Raw genomic sequence first — 21,474 nt, 5'->3', positions numbered from 1 at the left:
AGAGGAGCCTCGGAGCTTCCCTGGTGGACTAGTGGTTGAGAGTTCGCCTACCAATGCAGGGAACAAGGACCCTATCCCTGGTCCAGGAAGATCCCACATGCTGAGAAGCAACCAAGTCCATGCAGCCCAACTACTGAGCCAGCACACCTTGAGCCTGTGCTCCACTCCTAGGGGCCACCACAATGAGAAGTCTGCGCGGCAGAACGAAGGGTAGCCCCTGATTGCTGCAACTAGAGAAAGCCCATGTGCAGCAAAGAAACCCAGTCCATTCAAAAATAAACAAATCTTTAAAAAATAGAGGAGCCTCACAGTTCAAGGCCAGCTAAGTGTTGTTCAAGGGGCAGCTGTGTGTGTGTGTATATATATATTCTATAAATCACAATATCACAGTAATTTACATATACAAACAATGAAATATTAGTCAGCTACAAAAAAAAAAAGGAAATCCTGCCATTTACAACAGTATGAATGAGCCTTGAAGACAGTATGCTAAGTGAAAGAAGTCAGGAAAAGATGCATGATCTTACTTGTATATGGAATGTAAAACAATTGAACAAATAAAAACAAAGTGGTGGTTGGTGGTTGCCACAGACATGGGGTGTGGGGATGGGTGAAAGAGGTCAAAGGGTACAAAATTCCAGTTAGAAGCTGAATAAGTTCTGGTCATCTAATGTACAAAATGGTGACTGTTTAATAATAATGTGTTATATATCTGAAAATTGCTAGGAGAGTTCTCACCACGCACACACAAACGATGTGAGCTAAGGAATATGTTAACTAACCTTATTGTGGTAATCCTTTCACAATATGTGCTTAATTATCACATTGCAGACCTTAAATTCACACATTTTATCTCAATAAAGTTGATATATATATAATATATACGTGTGTGTGAGGGACACAGAGGGTCCTGAGACAAGTCCCTCGGGTGCAGCTGCTCTCCTGCTAGGATGCTGAGGACATATGAAAGATGGAGGAGGTAGAACAGAGGCTCTTCCCTGCAAGGAGGTGGGAGGCAGGCATGCTGAATCCGCACCTGTGGCCTGCGATGGGGTCTCTCCAGATCTCTCTCCTCCACATCTGCAGCTCAGTCCACGATCACCGCGGGGAAACAGAGACACCTACTTTCATCAGGGTCCATCCTTCCATGTCCTCCTCCATTCATACAAGCTGACAGGCACAAGGACTAGCTCAGGGGCCCAGTGGTCCCACATGGGAGAACCAGGACTTGCACCCAGGACCTAAGGTATTATGATGCTTCCTTCCCCCTCAGCAAGCAGTGGGCTCTTACAGGAGAGTTTCTGTTACGTTTCCCACTGTGTTCCCAGCACACAGAATGTTGCTTGCTTGGCCCTGGCTCCAAACCCAGGGTACCCGTCCCCTCTAACCCACAGCCTCCTCCCCAGAGCCAAGATCTCCCTTGAACTCTCTTCCTACTACCAATCAGGGTTCCTGGTGCCACCAACAGAGATGTGGACATTCAAGACCCAGAGATGCAAGGCAATCAGCAGGAACAAATATTTATAAATGCATCCATTGTACTAACCACTCCAGCACACATACCTTAAACTAACAATCCTTTTCTTTCTTAATCAAATATCCTATTGACTTTAATTACAGCTGTATTTTTACTGCCTCTGAAACACATGAATGCTCTCCTCCTCCTTTTAAGCAAATGTCATGATACTGGCCTTATTGTCCACATCCAGCTTTATTTCAGAGTGAGATGGAGTGAAAGTCCAGTAGGATCAGCTGCCCTCCAAGGCCCAACTTGGGCGGCCTCTGTGCTGAGGCCCATCCCTCTGCCTGCTCCCCCATGACCCTTGGGCCCAGTTTCTCAGCTTCTCTATCAACCTTTCTGAAATGAGCACACAAAACCCCTTTTGTTTTCGAAGGACTTTCCTCCCAGCTGGCAAATATAGAAAAAGAAAATGGGGCTTACAAAGCAAAGGAAGCAACAGGCAGAATTTTAAAAATCTTTGAAATGCAACAGTTCTCTGGATATCATTAACTTAAAAATGAGCCTGTATTTAGAGCCACTCTAAATATAACCTGTTCTAGAAATATTCCTTTAGTTTAGGCCCTATCATAAGTCTTCCCTTGGTAATTCTGCAGGCTTCCTCATCTTGTGAGCATGTGCTAAGTCGCTTCAGTCATGTCTGACTCTTTGTGAACCTATAAACTGTAGCCCACCAGTCTCCTCTGTCTATGGGATTCTCTAGGCAAGAATAGTGGAGTGGGATGCCATGCCCTCCTCCAGGGGATCTTCCCAACCCAGGGATTGAACCCTCATCTCCTGCATCGGCAGGCGGATTCTTAACTGCTGAGCCACCAGAGAAGCCCTTGCTCATCTTAACCATTCCTAAAGAAAGCATCTTAGTCGCTAGACTCTTCTCTCTGCCACATGAGCCAAAACTTGGAGACATGCGGGTTCATTTTTTAATCACATAATTACCCAGGCTTCCCAGTGGGTATTCACATCAATCCCAGACTAGAGTCTCTTTCATCGTAACTCTCTTTTTGCCTTACAGGGAAGAAAAGTCAATTTTGATCATTTCCTGGCAAAGTCACATCTACACATTTATCTCAAAAGCTCTAATAACTTATGGCTCGCCCCTCAGTCTCCATACAAGATACTCCCTCTTTAAAAGCTCCAGCTCCTCGGAAATTGCACTTAAAATTGTTTTCAATACAAAGTGACCTCACTGATACTCGTACATTAGAAAGTTGTATTCATGGAAGTGTGTGCATGCTTCAGTCGTGTCCTACTCTTTGTGACCCCATGGACTGTAGCCCACCAGGCTCCTCTGTCCATGGGATTCTCCAGGTGGGAATACTGGAGTGGATTGCCATGCCTGCATCCAGGGGATTGTCCCAACCCAGGGATTGAACCCACTTCTCTCCTGTCTCCTGCATTGAGAGGCAGGTTCTTTACCACTAGTGCCACAGGGAAGTCCCATTTATGGGATGAGCAGTAGCTAACTATAGCCCATTTCCCAAGAGTTCTTTTCAATCATGGTGCTTCATCAAATAACTTATTGCATGAAATTTAGTTTTATATATCTCAGCATTTCACATAAATTACAAATCAGAAAACATGAACTTCTGTGTTGTCCATAATGAGAGAGGTAATACTCTGTAATGTGTTAAGAATATGCGCTTTGACTCTAACAACTCTGACTGACCCAGCCTGGTTCAAGGAGTCTTTCCAAGCCTCAGGACTTCCCCTAACTCACAAGAGAAAAGGCAGGATGGAGACCAGCATGTTTAATACCTAAGAGTCCTTGGCACATAATAAAGGTTGAAAAATGTCAACGTAGGTTCTAGCATCCCAAATTTAGTTGAGACCGTGTGAATCACAAGCAATTAAGCATGCCAAGAGGCATCATATTAACAGAGTACTGAGTTATAAAATCAGTAATAGGAGATCTCCTGTGTGAAATTTATTAGACTGGGAAAACATACATCAGGGCACTGTGTAATTACATAACCCTACTGAGTTAAGACCAACTACACAGAAATAGGCGCTACAATACAAATAGGAAATATTTAATAAAGATATCCAAAGAAACTAAACAGGATTCTAGTCTTTGCCCCATTCCCAGTAGAAAGGTTTTGGAGAGTGAGAGATACAAACACCTCACCGAGTCATTTACGTCACTGAATTAACAACCTCCAGTCCCTACTGATCTCTTGGAATCCATTTTTTTAACTCATCAATACAGTTTCTCAAAGGCATACTCTGAAGTTAAGGCAGGAAATTTGGACCTAAACTGCCTGTAAGACACAATTATAAAAAGCAAGCACAGAACAACCCATACAGCAAAAATCCTACCTTCATTCCACTCAAAAGGAATGAAAACTGAAGAAAGAAAATGTATGGTTGGACTGTTACACGTTTTCTATGTTTCCTTCTAACACTTCCCTTTACAGCCAAGTGCCATAAAATAAAGGCATCAATCACCTGTTATAATGGAAGGATGAGTGGCCATGGCTGGTTTTGCTCACATCCCAAAATATCACTCAAGCCCAACAACCCCTACAATCCCAGCTTGGGTAGGTTATGCACTTCTCTAACTGACCACATCATTTAAAGTGCTTTGAGGTCCAGGGCTATTAACAAGAAGCAGCTTTGTAATTGAAAGTTAATTGTAGGTCTTCCTTATCAAAGAGGTTAGAACATGAAAATCATTAGAATTCGCTTTATAGGCTGGCATATACACGGAAGGAGGTGCTTGTAAGTTAGGAATAGTATATAGTATTGTCATCTATACTATGCTAAAAGGTGATGGGAATACTGTTTGTTTCCATAACAGTAGGGAAAGGAATAAAAGGAGAAAAAAAAGACTAGATCTTTGGGGCACCTTGATTTCTAATATGGATTTCAGCATCCCCACCACTCGCAAACACTGACTTATAGGCTACTTATTGGCTATTCCACACGCCACTTTCTCCCTGCCAACTGGTTTTTGTGGCCAGAAATGTCATTCTGCTCACCTGTTTGGAGGAAGCTGGATCCCAGGGAGCTGGAACAGTTCAGGTTGACTCCATGGCAAGTCCTTTTTCACTTAAATGATTCCCACTGACCCAAGGCAAGATTGACGGCTCCCTCCATATTTCCTTTCATGGCTGGGAGGGATAAAGACTTCACTAAGACTGAAAATGAGCCAGACTTAGACTAACTAAAGTATCTTAAGCATCCTATTCTTTTTATTTTCTGGTGCCAAACCAGAAAAAGATCAGGAGTCAAAACTTAGATGTGTGTGCCTCTGCAAAGAGAAGTCAGCCATAGTATGGAGGAAAACCAGAAATCACCAAGTGGAGACCTCAAGATGAGTTCTAATCCGGAAGAAGCACAGATACTTGCAATTTACCTGGACTAATGCAGAGGCCTCACCAGAAGCACCTGTCCTGCATTTATGCTAACATCCTCCGTTCAGTTAGCACAAGCTGAAGACAGGACCCGGAAATCCTACACTGGCAGCCTCTGATTCCACCTCTTGACAGTGGGAGGCAGCAAGGGGAGCCCAACACTTCTCCGTGTCCTCAGAAAGGCAGAAACAACAATGATGAGATTGAAACTGCCTGCCAAAACCCACTGATCCATTTGAAATCACACACAGTCCTTCCCAGTTGATATGGAGACACTTATTTCTTCAATTAAAAAACAAACAGAAAACTTGCACAACCTGTAGAAGTTGCTGCAGGGTTCAAAGCACAGAACTAAAGCCCTAAAATAGATAAAAGCAAGAGAAAAACAATTAAAGCCTTACAAAGAATAGGAAGCTATTACAGATGGTTCTTTCCAAACATGAATGCTAATGAGCATGTTCCCACCCTCCATGAAAAATCAGTAGGTCCCTAAGGCAAAACAAGGAGGAACCTATCAGCATCTGGGCTGAAAGAAGTGTCTGGACCAGGCAGGCAAAATGAAGCCTCTAGAGCAGGGGTCCCCAACCTCTGGGATGTAATGCCTGATGATCCGAGGTGCAGCTGATGCAATAATAATAGAATAAAGTGCACAATAAATGTAATGCACTTGAATCATCCTGAAAGCATCCCTCCTCCCCCATCAATGGAAAAAACTGTCTTTCATGAAACTGGTCCCTGGTGCCGAAAAGGCTGGGGCCACTGCTCTACAGGGCTGGGCAGAGGCTCAGCCAGGGTGGGGATGGGAGGGAGTGGGGGACACATATGGGAAGGACAAATGGGAAGTAGGACTGTTAAATATTCTTTCTGGGAATTGCAACTGGCAGGAGAAAAGCAATTAGGCTGAGGTTGGCTCTGAAGAATCATGGAGAAGGTAAGCAAAATGGCAGTTGGGTCATGGCCAGAGTGATGTCAGGGATTGTTCCCAAAAGGCACTGAGAAATGCCAACAGGAGGTTTGCTGCCAATGGCTGCCTTTTGACAAGATGGCTCAAGGATTCCCTTGATGGTTTTATCTCATCTGGACCAGTCCTGTCGTAAGTTACTTGGGCTCAGAGAAAGGGAAGATCCTGGACTGGAGAGGGATGGAGGTGGAGACTCTTTATTTCTTTAGAACAGAAATTTGACTCCAAGTCAAATTCACACTGGGGGCGGTTGTAGGGCAGGCAGAGTGCCTCACCCAGGTGGGCCAAGGACTCTTCATGGGAACCTAATGAGAGCTGAACCCCTTGTATATTCAGTGTCCTTTGACACAGACCATTAATCAGGTCATGACATTAATAACTACCACAAACACTCAACCTCAATCAATAAGAGACATTAGACTAGCCAGGGCTTTGATTGAGAAGAGAGTAAGGGGTTTAAGACTATACTAGCTGAGGTCAATGGATAGGGTGTTGGATTTCTGGTCTACCCTTTGGGACCTATCCTTTCAGCCAATGAGATATTTGAGATTCTACTGCCAAAGCACAGATTCTTCCAAATACTATGTTTTCCAAGAACCTAGGAGATAAGGACACAGGTTCACTGAGATGCACAATGCAGGATCTGGAGAGGCCTTTTCATCCTCTGAACATTTAGAGGGCACTGAACTAGGAGGTAAAAAGATGAAAAACTTATGTATATGAACTCCTTGGAAAAAGGGTCTCATCAGTTCAGTTCAGTCGCTCAGTCATGTCCAACTCTTTGCGACCCCATGAATCACAGCACGCCAGGCCTCCCTGTCCATCACCAACTCCTGGAGTTCACCCAAACTCATGTCCACAGAGTCAGTGTTGCCATCCAGCCATCTCATTCTCCGTCGTCCCCTTCTCCTCCCACCCCCAATCCTTCCTAGCATCAGAGTCTTTTCCAGTGAGTCAACTCATCGCATGAGGTGGCCAAAGTATTGCAGTTTCAGCTTTAGCATCAGTCCTTCCAATGAACACTCAGGATTGATCTCCTCTAGAATGGACTGGTTGGATCTCCTTGCGGTACAAGGGACTCTCAAGAGTCTTCTCCAGCACCACAGTTCAAAAGCATCAATTCTTCGGCGATCAGCTTTCTTCACAGTCCAACTCTCACATCCATACATGACCACGGGAAAAACCATAGCCTTGACTAGACGGACCTTTGTTGGCAAAGTAATGTCTCTGCTTTTTTAATATGCTATCTAGGTTAGTCATAACTTTCCTAAGCGTCTTTTAATTTCCTGGTTGCAATCAGCATCTGCAGTGATTTTGGAGCCCCAAAAAATAAAGTCTGACACTGTTTCCACTGTTTCCCCATCTATTTCCCATGAAGTGATGGGACCAGATGCCATGATCTTCGTTTTCTGAATGTTGAGCTTCAAGCCAAACTTTTCACTCTCCTCTTTCACTTTCATCATAGAGACCCCCTAAACAATTACCAACCTGAATGATAAATGCCATGACAAATTCATGACAGAAACAGTGAAGGCACAAAGGAAAGAAGGGTCACTTTCACTAACCATAGGTCAGTCTTCAAGGATAAGTAGTAAGAGGAAGTGAGGAATACTGCATAAGACACACAGTGAACAATTTTGATGAAAAAAGCAGCTCAGAAAACATGTCCCCAGTGTTTCAGTGTCCCATATAAAGGGTAGCATTGGATTGCTAACCATGGACCTCTAGACCTGCTGTCTTGGTCCTGGCATGCAAAAGGAAGAGGACTCATAACAAGTATGCTCTTTTTCAGTGTATGAGATAGCTCCCAGAGGAGGGGCAGAGATTGGGAAAGGCCCTCAGTAAAACTCTAGTTTTATACCCTCTTGCATGTGTACATGATTAAGACCATGTTTAGGGTTCTTACTAAACATGGTCTTGGTCACGGGAAGAGCTTGTTTCTCTGATGGTCAGATGCCAGCAGAGGGACTGACCATTTCCAGCCAAGACTCAGAAGCAGAAGGACACCATAGGAGTCCACTGGAAAGGGAGGAACATTCCTCAGAAACTTGCCAGCAGGTCAAGAAGATCTAGAAGAGCCAGTGATTGCGAATAACAATGGTACTGAATGGTCCACAGAAATGACATAAGCCCTTTTTCTTTTAACACATAGGATTAGAAAAAGTATAAGTTCTTCAATATTTCAGAGGGAAAGATCTAGATATCATCATAACCAAGCCATCACAAAGGGCATGAAAGGGAAAGACCAATGTATCAACTTGCAACAAGTTAAACATTACAGAAGTTGTGGGCCCTCCAGGTGGCTGGTGATAGCCTCACAAAACACAGACACCAACCCTGAATATTCATAACAAAACCCAGAGCAGCCCTGAAAATTCCATAACTGATCAGGTTACTTTGGTTCCATTACTTGATTCTCAAACCCCAGCGGGAAAAGTAAGAGGTGCAGGGTGAGAGAAAGCTGAAAAAAGGGAAGAGAAAACATTTAATATTGTTAACCATTAATAGTTCTTGATCAATAGCTTCCAAATCCATTTCTTACTTGGCTGAAAAACCAGCAACTAACAATGATGGAGTCAGTAACTGCTGGACGTAACTTGACTTGGGCAGAGATATTTTATCAAGTCCGTCAACTTTGAGGGAACATCCTAAACTGCCTTTTGCCAGTCAAACAAGAAGGCTGAGGAGAAGGTAACCCCAGCCTGAACAAGGCCTCTTCCTTGAGCATGGGCACACCACCACTGCCCACTGATTCACAGGTTTAATTCAACCCTGCGAAGACATGTAAGACCCGAGTTTAAGCAGAGAGAAAAGAGGGACTTAATGGTGGTTAAGAATCCAATTTCCAATGCAGGGGACGTGAGCTGAATCCCTGATCGGGCAACTAAGCCCACACATGACTGCTGAGCCCATTTTCTCTATAGCCCACTCACCACAACTATTCAACCTCAAGCCACAACAAAAAGCATGGGCAGCCAAAAAAAAAAAAAAAAATCTTAAAAAGGAGTGAGGGTTCAGGCTCCTCAAGGAGGAAGATAAGGATACTTAAATCTCACTCCCAAGATCAAAAAGCAAGACTATGGGCAGGAAGATGGAGAGATGTTCACCTGACTATCTACTAACAAATTCAGGAAATACTCTATAGGGCGAGTTCCCTGGCCATTCCCCCATCCCTGACGCTGAACCTCACGGTGTACTCTACGTGAATCCCCATCCTGGTTGCTAAGGCTGCTCACCGTATCAACAGTAAGACTGGGCATTTGTTCAGTGAACGAGCCTGGGGCAGAAATAAGCAATGCCTCTGACCACTCCATTCCATCCAAAACCTTTTTTCATAGGTTTCTCCCATACAGTGCCCTGGGCATGACCAAATCCAGTCACCAGAGTCACTAAAATCATTCACGTGACTTGTGGACTTCCATTTGCATAAGAAGTCCTCAAACAATCAATGGTAAAAGGAAAAAAAAAGATAATACAACCTTAGTTCTTTCAAGGTATCAATTTTCTTTTGGTTTGAACTACCATTACTAACGTACACAATTGATCAGAATAGTATTAGTAATTATCTATCAGAATGCGAACATATTTAACTTGAAAGACAATCAATGGCAAAAGAAAAAATAAGAAAAAAAGCATGGCAAAAGTAGCTGATATTTAATTTAGTCCTGATGGCTCATTTCAAAACCTGAAACAACAAAACATTTTTACAAATAATCATTTCTAGGTGATTACATAACAGAAATGGAAACTGAATCTGAATATAAAACCAGAACAATTCCAAGAAATAGTTTATGAATCTGGTTTCTTTCTCATATACTAAATATAACATTAAAATAGAAGTATAACTGAAGAAAAATAACAAATCCAAATTCTTACTTATAAGCAGACAATTATAGCACCTAAATTAAAAAAATTTTTTTTAAATTTATTGTGCTCAAACAAGTTAAACACAGTACTGGACAGAGCAAGTACACTGTGGGTTTAAAAATGCCTGGAAGAAGAAGCAAAGGATAAAAGGAAAACTGATTTACCATAGAGGGGGAAAGTCCATTATGGTGTTTCCCTGATATCAAATAGTCAAGCAGATTCATTAACTCAATAGCTCATTTTTGTTTGATCATGGCTTATTCACATAGGCTAAAACAGGCTTTGAAAGGCTCCCAACTATTACAAGTCATAGTCAAACTGAAACCTTCTGATAGGCATAAAATTCCATAATCAATTTATACTTGCTGCCTCATAAGTGTTTTTTCCCAGCTACATTTGTTTTCAGTCTCCTCTTGGAGAATGTAAAACCTCTGAGAGCAATGCTTACATCTGCTGTGTCTCATTCACACAGCTCAGTTCTCTGTATAAGCATGCTTGATAGACTTTGCTGCACATCTGGAATGCAAAAACACACATTCCTCCGTATACAGGATGACATCACCAGCTCTCTATCATTCAGACAAACACTCTGAGTTATATTCTAATATTGGTGAAGACAGGTAAACACACACACATATATATGTATTCATCTACGGTTCCTCATCTGGCATCCTTCCCATCAATTTTGACTACCTCTTACAGTCGTATCCTCATTCATCAGAGGGCAGACAGAAGCAGCAAGAACTACAATCCCACAGACTCCAGAAAGAAAACAATAATCACAGAAAGCTAACCAAAATGATCATATGGATCCCAGCCTTGCGTAACTCAGTGAAGCTCTAAGTCATGCTGTGCAGGGCCACACAAGGCAGACAGGTCACAGTGGAGGGTTCTGACAAAACAGTCCACTGGAGAAGGGAATGGCTAACCACTTCAGTATTCTTGTTTCCAGAGCCCCATAAACAGTATGAAAAGGCAAAAAAAATACGACATTGGAAGATGAGTCCCCCAGGTCAGTAAGTGTTCAATATGCTACTTGGGAACAGTGGAGAAACAGTTCCAGAAAGAACAAAGAAGCTGGGCCAAAGCTGGAAGCAACCCTCAGCTGTGGATGTGCCTGTGGATGACTTTTTTTTTCTTTTTGGAAGTCAACCCTGAATACTCACTGGAAGGACTGATGCTGAAACTGAAGCGCCAACACTTTGGCTACTTGATGTGAAGACGCGACTCACTGGAAAAGCCCCTGATGCTGGGAAAGATTGAGGGCAAGAGGAAAAGGGCATGGCAGAGGATGAGATGGTTGGATGGCATCACCGACTCGATAGACATGAATCTGAGCAAACCCTGGGGGATAGTGAAGGACAGGGAAGCCTGGTGTGCTGCCGTCCATGGGGCTGCAAAGTCAGAAATGACTCAGCGGCTGAGCAACAACCTGTGGTCGTACAAGATGGCCAGCTGGCTCTGGGCTCGATATCATGGACAAGTGTAATACTCAGTGGCTAAGCAGGGGACCAAACACAGCCCATTAATAATGCATTTTCTCCAGCTCATGTGGTTCCACACCCACTAAGAGGTAGAAAATGCCAGTTGTCTTTTCATGCCCACTGTACCAGGAGCCTCTTCTGGTATCACTGTCACTTTCTTCCTTCTAACATCGAAGGCAAACCTTTTATCACAGATCCACAACCACAGAAAGTTGCACCTAGCTTCAACGACCCCTTGGATAGAGAAACAACCTTCACAGCAGTGTCATCAAACATTTTTGCAAATTTTAAGTGCTATTTTTCACACATTTAAGTTGACATTTAAATTTCTCAACCATAATTTTAATTCACTGCAAAGGCTGTAATTCTGGCATATTGGAATTAGTACAATTTTAATTAAAACATACCACTCACTTAAAGGTATCCAATAAAATCCAAATACCACAGCAATTTGCAAATCATCTTCACCCATCAATAAATACATGAACAAACTTCTCTTTGCAAAAAGGCTGCACTGTTATCTCCGTGAACTTGTATTTCCATTTTACTCCCCACACAGAATTCTCTCAATCTAATATATTTATTATGAATTTTCCTATTATATTTCCCTGCAACAGAAGTGGATATAAAGTGATTCTTAAAAATTTCCTCTGGCTGTCAGGCTTAAAAGTGTTCCATTTTCTTCTTTGAGCTATCATTACTAATGCACACAACTGATCCAAACAACATTAATAATTACTTATAAGAATGTTAATATAGTTAACATGGAAATTAAAAATTTATTGGAAATGTATCTCTAAAGAAATGTACAGGATTTGTCTCTTTCTTCTCAACTAGTTCATATACTGATGAATGAATACTCTCTGTTATAATACGATGAAATTGAATTATTATAATAATAATATAATACAAATTCCATACCTTTTTTCCCCACTTTTAAAGATGCAAGCACTAAGAAACCTCATTTATATAAGTAAGAAAGGAATGAAGGCGATTCATCATCAAAAAAATCTTTTTTCTGTGTTATAACCAGATTAGGTCCTCTTCCAATTTCACTGAAAGCCAAGAAATGAAAACTAACCTGCAAAAAGATGTGTGCCTTGGTCATTATATTCAACCCCTTTACCAACACAGGCATTAATATTTTCATAGTTCTCTGTTGGTGGGGAGAGGGTTTTGCATACCAGGAAAACACACAAGGGTCAGAGTCAGGATGGGGTGGGAGACAGCTCTGCTGTCCTTTGTCAAGAGGGAGAAGGGTGACTGGAAGAGGTGAAATGGAAAAAGAGACACAGCAAAATCAATTCTGAAGCAAATAATTTTAAGACAGGTTAACTAAAGAAACTAGGAACCAGGAAATCATCTCCCTTCAACCATCTATACCTTTGTATCTCCTGGAGATTTTTTACATTCCTTTATGTGCATGCATACCCCAGCTGGAATACCCCTCCTCTGGGTAAGAATGTTGATTAACGCATGAATTCCCTTATACATGAATTGACTAACACACAAACGTATCAGCTGTAGCAGGCACTACAGTAGAAGTAATACATTTTCTAAATAGAAGCATAATTTTTTTTTCAATCTATTTGAAAAGAGAGAAAATATGTAATAAATCATAAGTGTCCTGACAATACAGAAACTATACTCAAAAAACTTAGTTTTTAATAATTGCAAAGAAAAATCTAGACACAATCAAAATGTTTAATAAGAAAATTACTAAATAATTTATGTTGCAACAGCCATATAGTAAAAGAATATGCAATATTTCAAGAATATATATTGACATTAGAAAACGTTCTTCTATAGTGCTGACCAAAAAAACCAAGCAGGAAACAAACCCGTAAACAAAGCCTCATATTAATTTGTAAAAAGATGTATGTGTGTTGGGGGGAAAGTCTGTTAAGAGAATCTGTTAAATTGTTTTCAGTGGTTATTCTAGGTTGGTGTAATCACGGGCAACTTTCGTATGCTCTTTCCAAATTTCCACAAAAGGCATGTATTTCTCTCACAATGATGGAGGTAGGGGGAGTGGGGAGAGTTGAAGAACTGGGGAAATAGATTCACTGTCTCAGGGCCACTGCAGGTGGCCACAGAGTTTGTGAATTTGTCCACCCAAGGGGCCAATGAGAGCTTAAATCCACCCCACACGGGGCAGGACTGCTTCCCCGCAAAGTGAAAGTAGCTCCGTTGTGTCTGATTCTTTGTGACCCCGTGGACTATTCAGTCCACAAAATTCTCCAGGCCAGAATACTGGAGTTAGTAGCCGTTCCCTTTTCCAGTGGATCTTCCCAACCCAGGGATCAAACCCAGGCCTCCTGTAAGGCAGGCGGATTCTTTACCAGCTGAGCCACTAGAGAAGCCCAAAGTGGGCGCCATTTCCTAACTCATGGTGGCAGACTAACCCACAGTCTCCACATCCACAGTATCCACATCCACAGTCTCCACATCCTCTCTTAGCTTTTGGTCATTTCTCTCCTTGACCAATTTTATCCTTTCATCCAAGACTTCCACAGCTGGTTCTTTTGGAATACAGATTTCACCGACACTAAGACACTCAAGAAATACCCCAGTTCACAGATGCAGAAAGGTCAACAGTCAGCAACTAAAATGCTATAAGCCAAAGAGGTTATCTGGGCCCTTCAAGAAAACATGGGGGGCCATTTTTACTTCTACTATATTCAACAACTCCCATCTCCTTACCTCAGCAAGTGTGGAGGGATCTTGACAATGGTATCCACACCATCGAGGGTTTCTGCAAAAGGAAAATTACAAAGTTAAAAATAAATATGTGAGGACTTGGAATCTAAACTGTACATAAATCTCACTATTAGTTTCTTACCCCACCCCAAAATTCCTATAATTATAAATTAGTCAATTCTCAACTATCTGCATGCAAATCATCCACACTTAAAATTCCTTTGCCTTTTCCAGCTCACAAGACTTCCTCTCAGACCTTAAAAATTAGGACGCAGTTCCCTTAGAGACAGAGTCAATTCCTAACCTGAAACAGAATGCCAATGTAATCTATTTACAAGTGACTAAAAATGCTATATTCTTGCAATAACAATAGAGAAAGGAGAGCTATTTCCTTGAAAATGCTGTTTTAATACCTTTAAATAATAACTTATAAGTATACGTTCATGTCCACAAAGCACTTTATGTAACAGCTCATCTCACATTTATGTCACAGCAGGTGAAACTTTTCAAAAATCACACAGTATTGAAGAATACGGATTGGAAGGCTCACACCCAAATCTCATTAACCTCACCTGGATGCTCAACACTTTACCATTCCTATGGATATTCACACTCTTGCAGCCTCCAATTACAGTGATAATGAAACATTCACTATTCTCTTTCAAAATAAAAGCTATTCTATTTCAATAGATTTAAGAATCCTGCACCCAATTCCAATGTGTGTTTGTGGGATTAGGGGGTGGTAGGGGAGATGGTTCCCTCAACAAGCAATTCTCTGACATCAGCTGAGTGTCATACAATTTAACTTAATTCTGACACTATCTACCTGGAAAGAACGTAAGACCCCACAGGCTGGGCCTCAGTCCTACAAGCCTGTAACACCCACTCCCCCCTGCAACCTTCCCACTCCGCCACCTCCCCACCTTCAGATGCTAATCTCAAGTCCTGGTTGTCACCTGTGCTTCTGATGGACTGGCTATAAATTAAAGTTTCTAAAAAACCCCTCCTTGGGTTTAATTAACTTGCTAGAATGACTCACAGAACTCACAGGAAATTTTACTTACTAGATTACTGGTATGTTACAGAAGGATGTAATTCAGGAATAGCCCAGTGGAAGAGATACACATGGCAAGGTATGGGGAAAGGGCAAAGAGAGTTCATGCTTTCTGGGTGTCAACCAGGAAGCTCTCCAAACTCCATCCCTTTAGGTGCTATGGAGACTTCATTACACAGGTACAACCTATCAGCTCCTCTCCCCTCTGCGGAGGTCAGGGGGAGTGGGACTGAAAAAGGATGGTTTTGGCAACCAGCCCCCATCCTTAGATGTGGTCCAAAATTACTTCATTAACATAAAGAATCACATTTTTAGCTCTCTCTTTTGGGAAATTCCAAGGATTTTAGAAGCTCTGAGCCAGAAACAGGGACCAAGACCAAATATATATTTCTTATCATAAATCACATCACACGCTCCAACTTGTCTCCACTTTTTCTGTTCAAACTCTTGTCTCCTCTCTCCACTGTTTTAGAGTCAACAAGCCCTGTCAACCTAAATTACTTTTACTGGGGAAGGAGAAACATCTCTTCCCGCATGGCTAAGAGATCAGAGGGAACAGTGGGCACCAAATGTATCCCTGAGACTCTGGAGTAAGAACAGAAACCATGATGATAGGATCTGGGACTGCTGTGGTCCATGGGACACAGCAGCAGGTTTGAGGAAGACAGCAGAACAGAAAGATGCTCGGATGAGTCAGTGGTGCAGGGGTCACAAGGCAAGGGAGGAAGTAGAAGGACTGAGGTCAGTTCTTTGAGATGAGACAGGATCATAAAACAAAACCCTGAGATTCAGGTACAGGGAGCAGCTCAAAGGCCAGGCAGGTGAGTCTGGCCCAGCAGTCAGCAGGGCACAGCCAATATCCAGGATAACTTGATGCTGCTTCCCAAGAAGAGGGTCTGACAGCAAACAGCCAAACCGCTGCAGTTTTCCTCATCAGACAGAGGAGTTTATATTTAACTCAAGCTGTGCAACAGTGCCCAACCCTGCAAGTGCTAGCAAAGAGTGAGAGGAGAGGGAAAAGAGAAAGTCACAGAAGAGAAGCAGGTAGGAAGTTGTATTGGAGGAAGAACGGGGCTGATGTCAGAGCAAGGGGAAGCCCAGGGATCTAAATGTGCATATCGCATTCTCAGAAACTGAAGTTGCGGCTCTGAAAGTGTTCAACTCCAGGTGGGCTGGGAGTCAGAGAAGAGGGTTCATGGCTAATTCTTGTGAAACACAAACTTTTAGGCTGGGGAGGAGCTGAAGCTTCCCAGGTGGCTCAGTAACAAAGAATCTGCCTGCCAATGCAGAAGCCACAGGAGACGTGGGTTCAGCCCCTGGGTTGGGAAGATCCTCTGGAGAAGGAAATGGCAACCCACTCCAGTGTTCTTGCCTGGGAAGTTTCATGGATAGAGGAGCCTGGCAAGCTACAGTCCATGGGGGTCGCAGAGAGTTGGACACGACTAAGCACACACCCACTATGGGAGCTGAAACTGCAAAGGAGACAGAAAAACTCAAGAGCAGAATCAAAACCGGCACAGTGAAGGCACGAGGCCAAGGTCAAGCAGATGCCCAGACTGGCCAAGAGAACCTCTAAGAGGGATGTGAGAACGCTCTGCTACACTCTGAGGTCTGAGTACCTTATACTTCAACAGGTGGAAGGACAGAGGAGAAAGAGTGGAGTGAGCTGAAGAGTGAGCAGCAAGTGAGGACGTGGACACAGGCACCACATCCGCTTTTTAAGTAGTTTGGCTGTGAAGGTAGCAGACACCGAGGTTGGAAGGAAAGGCGGGTGGAAAGAAAGAAAAAGGGATGGTGGTGACACAGACCATCCTTCTTCCTTAACTTGGCGTCCCAACTTCTAATTTTCTCTCTCTTCTCCATTTTCTAAATCAATTCAACAGGAGCCCCTGGTATATGCAAAACACTCAAAGTTTCTAAAAGACGCGTGATCCAGTTCTGATGATCTGCCCTTCTATTCCAACCTGCCATTCCCAGCTCCCGCACCTCCAGGACTGCCAGTCCTTGAAGGAGAATCTTCTCTAAGGCCCTCCACACAGTGGCCCAGTCCCTTTTTCTTTTTCTATTCCTTAGTCAGACCACTTCCTCACTGACAAGAAAAGTATATAATCTAGATAGCTCAAAATAGAGAAAAAACACATACATATTCCTTGCCAGTTATTATGCAGCCATTAAGAAAACTAATTTTCAGAAAATCCTGAAGTTAAAATAAAAAATAACTAATAACCCATTATATGTGGTAAAAACCCTTTGCAGAAGGGAAATACTCCAAAATATGATTAGTGTTTTCTATGGGTGATGAGATTATTTTCTTTATATATAACTTTTGTAACAAGAAAAAAAAAGATTAATATCACTTAAAACCCAAACAAGTCATTCACATGTTGATTTATTTATGTATTGAACATGTGTCTCTCATATTGTAGGTGCAGAGCCACAAACAAGCCTAAGTGACAGTCCCTATGCTAAGGAAGCTCATGTCTACACTGTGGACATGTGTTGCTTTGGCTGACCACCATCCACTCACCTGCCTCTCAAGTTGCAAACCCTAATTTTGTTTTGAGGAAGCCATCTTTGGCTGACTCTGGGATTTCAGTGGGCCTTGTAGGCAGCTAGCCTGTTTCATTCCTTAGCTAGAGGACTGGTTCAGGGATACACACTCAACCCATCAACACCAAGGACTGGGCAGGAGTGACTGCAAGAGCTCCACTCCCTTCGGATGATCCCATGATTGGCCAAGTGGAAAGTGACCCCCTTCTGTAATGGCCTAAATGTGGAGATGCGCTCTCTCTCTCCTATGAGAGTTTTAGTGGGAGATGACTCCTCTCCCCTGTTAGGATCTAAATGTCCTTCTCCTATAATAGTCCAAGTGGGAGATGACCGCCTTCTTCTGATATGGACTAAGTGTGAAGATGACCCCTCTCTCCCATGGTAGCTTTGATAAGAATGACTCTCTCCTGGGATGGTCTAAATGTCATGGTGATCCCTCTCGCTTATAAGATGACTGCTTTCTCTTGAGATGCTCTAAGTACAGAAATGACCCCTTTTCCCCATGATGGTCTAAGTGGGGGACGAGTCCTCTTTCCTGAGATGGTCTAAGTGTGATGATTGATGAACTCAAAGCTTTGGAGACTCATGTTGAGTGTGTTTGTCAGCCCAAAAGAGCAGAGTAAAATCCTTGTAACAGTATCTAATCCCTGAACCAAACTCAACCCACAGCTAGGCTTCCAAGGGCTGTTTAGTTCATAGACTGAAAACATTCTATTTTGATTTAAGTCTGCTTGAGTGTTTTCTTTTTGTCTCCTGAATCCAATATATTTCTCAATCATCCTTCCCCTAAAAGAGTAGCTGTGGGCATAACCAACTATAATTCCCAAGAACAGGTGCTCTCAGAGGATCCTGAGGGCAGAGCTAAAAGCACAGAGGAGCAACCAATTCACTTGCAGAGCTCAGGGGAGCCTTCGTATGTGACCTGAGCCTTGGGAGTCTGGAAAGGTAAGCCGTGGCAGAAGGACTAGCATGAGCCCAGGCAGAGGAAAATGCAGCACACAGTATGTACAAGAAAGTATATGGCTTACTGGGGACCGATGAACCCCTGCTGTGAGGGCGCCAGGAAAGAAGGCTGGGGCTAGATTCCGAAGAACATTCTAAGGAATTCACACTTTACTCTAAAAAAACAGTATGGGGATTGAGAAGTGAAAAGTATTTTATAGCAAAAAAAAAAGAAAAGACGGAACAGTGGAAAATGGACTGGAGTGGGAAAGAGAACAGGAGGCCATACCTTCATGTCTTTGTTTCTGCAGCATTCTCCCTCCAACATACCCTCCTAACAAGCTAATTATAGGGAGGAAGCATTTTATTCATTTTTCTCTCCCCACTGCTCAGTACAGAGGAGGTCTTAATAAATCTTTGCTACACAAGCTAAGAAAAGCAGAAACCCACAGCTTACCCATTCTTCAAGTCCAATTGATTCAAAAGCCCACCAACTCATACCAGTCCCCCCACCCCCGACCCCTGACCCCACATTCACTCCCTCTTCTTTGATCTGTTTTCCTGGTTTACTCCTTCCAACCTGCACAATGAATGCTCCGAAGCACTGTTATTTAACTGTTTCATGCACTCCCATCTCTTGCTGAGAACGGCCCCTGGGAAAAAAATCCCATTTATTCTTCCCATCAGGCTGAACTCCAGGCTCTGCTTACATTATCTAGCTGCCTCAGCACCCGGCTTTTTCTTCAAGGACCTAAACTAGGTAACATTGCACTTTAACTTAACAAGATGTAGAGTATCAAAATCCAAACATTAAAAATGCTAGATTCCTCTCCTCCCCCATGTTATCTAAATCTGCTTAATTTACAGCAAAATAATAACAAGTACACGTAACAGCCTGTCTAGAGTGCAGCCAGGACCTGCTAGATTATGTTACCCGGACATTTGTGACCCTTCATTTGAATCCTTTGAGAATCTACCCCATCACTCGACTGAATGACAATGGCAATGCAAAAACAGTACTGTGGCTTTAAGAGCCTTGCTGCTCACTTATGTATCTGGTCCATTTTTTTCCCCCTCTAACAGTAAACAAATGGTCAGGTTCTGATTCAGCCTACAAGATAAACTTCCTAGACAATATTCTAGAAAATTTTGTGATGACAGGCAGAAGTTAAAAAAAAAAAAGTGAAGGTCTGTGCACACACACTCAAACATATGTGAATTCAGACTTTCTAAATATTAACCGAGATGCGTAGAGCACCAACAGAATTCTCCATTTAGTAGAAAACCTGCTAACGGCCCTTCCCAGGCTGTACCACAGCAGTGTCATGACAAACACTGATGGCTTTTTGGTTGACAGAGAAAGGGATTCAATTTTCTGTTTTGACTGGGTGGCAACGAAGGAATCACATGCAGGCTTGGGGAAGGCCAGGGGCCCACAGAGCTGCCCTGGTTTCTTCTTGGCCTTTCCTTTTCTCCCTCAAGCATCACTATTACTCCAAGTATGCTCCTGAACCCCCTGAATTCCCACCCAGACAATTTTGATTGCCCACATTCTTGCCTAATTGGAATGTCTTGCCGAATTCTCCGAGGTTGAGTTCTACAATCCGAGTCTGACAATAAACACAAATTTGCTACCTGGAACTTATTTCAGTGCTTGCAGAGTTCACAAATCTAAAATCAAATCTGTCTGAAGGGCAGACAACAATAGAATTGCAGAGGTAACACCATCCCACCTGTATGTTATTTTTCATTTACAATAACCATGAAAGCTAATACTTAACAAGCTGGCCTCTAACAGGAAAAATCAAATAAGCTGTTCCTTCCTGGTTACACTCGCCAAGGTACTTGAGACCGCGGTTGACGGTTCAACTTCCCTCTAGCCCACAGGCGCTTTGGAATCAGGCCGGTGTTTTCCCACCGGCTTGTGATCCGAACTCGGAGATAGGTGATCGTCGTCCGCCGTGCAGGGGACCTGAAAAAAGGGGCCGCCAGGAGGGGAGCACGGCGGCTCCCCATTAAGGTTTGGGAGAAGATAAAGAGACCAGAAGGTAGGCGGATGGATGTACACGCCCGAATCCAAATTCGCATATCACCCATCAATTCTCCGAGGCAACTCTCGCAATTGCGCGAAAAAGCATCGGTCACAGCTGCTCAGCGAAAGCCCCCCACCAGCACCTCGCAGAGGGGCCATCACAGCCCTCCCCGGCGCGGCCCTCCGGCGGCGGCGAACAGGACCCGCCGGCAGGTGCCCGGCGCCCCGCGCGGCGCGCTCACCCAGGGCCCAGGTGCAGCTCTCTTTGATGGCTTTGTACTTGCTCCCGGACGCCTCCTTCTGCAGCTTCCTGAGGATCTCTTCCATCTTGACCTTTGCCGCGGGCCAGCCGACGACAGCTAGGGGAGCGCGCGCCAGGCCCGGCGGGGACCCCGCCGCCACCGCAGCCCGGCCCTGGGCGCCCGGGCGGCCGCTGCGCTCGCCCCGCTCCGGCCCCGCGCGGCGGCTGATGAATCACGCCCGCTGCATGCCGCCGCCGCCGCCGCGTCAGGCCCGGAGCCCCGCCCGCCGCCCCGCCCGCAGGGTCAGGTGCGCCCCGCGCGCCGCGCTGGAGACGGCGGGCTGCGCAGCGGAGGCCGAGGTCCGGGGCACAGAGGCTCGCGGGAAGCTGGTGGCGGATGTCCTGGGCTGGCTCGCCGGCCGGGCTCGGCCCGAGGGAGCGTGGCGGCGGGCGGGGAGGAGCCTCGTCGTTGCCCCCGCCCCCGCACCCCGGGCGGGCGGAGTCGGGGCTGTTCGGCCTCGGCTAGAGGAGCCCACCTCCGGCGCCTGCTGTTGTCGCGCAGCCCGCGGCATCCCGCGGTCCAGGCTCACTTGTTCTGGGCCGCCCTCGGTGCCAGGATCGGGCACTACCTGTGAACAGACTGATTCTGCCCAACCATGGATTCCACACCATCTCACGTGTGCATGTGTGTGTGTCATGGTAGAATTAACATCCCCATTATACACAGGAGGAAACCAGGTGTGAACCAGGGCTGTGTGTGTGTGATGATAG

General features: G+C 44.1%; 1 protein-coding gene across 4 annotated transcripts in view; it reads right to left on the bottom strand.

Moving 5' to 3' along the window:
• The window catches only part of ARFGEF3 (ARFGEF family member 3), a 183,119-nt gene extending 162,201 nt beyond the window's left edge, over positions 1–20,918 (bottom strand). For 2 of the 4 annotated variants that reach the window (XM_088840780.1, XM_088840781.1), the window contains exons 1-2: positions 20,705–20,918; positions 13,888–13,939 (exon numbers count right to left, since the gene is read on the bottom strand). In XM_088840780.1, the coding sequence (XP_088696906.1) occupies positions 13,888–13,939; positions 20,705–20,789 (137 nt within the window). In that variant the 5' untranslated portion in view covers positions 20,790–20,918. The remainder of the gene's footprint in view (positions 1–13,887; positions 13,940–20,704) is intronic. The other 2 variants (XM_055433723.2, XM_088840782.1) reach the window with 1 other exon arrangement.
• Between the last annotated feature and the right edge of the window lie 556 nt (positions 20,919–21,474).

Source organism: Moschus berezovskii, chromosome 10 (assembly GCF_049115385.1).
Source record: "Moschus berezovskii isolate FMDL1 chromosome 10, NW_MosBer_1.0, whole genome shotgun sequence".
Lineage (NCBI taxonomy): Eukaryota > Metazoa > Chordata > Mammalia > Artiodactyla > Moschidae > Moschus > Moschus berezovskii.
The sequence above is the reverse complement of the archived record's forward strand: the minus strand, read 5'-3'. Positions and strand labels throughout refer to the sequence as shown.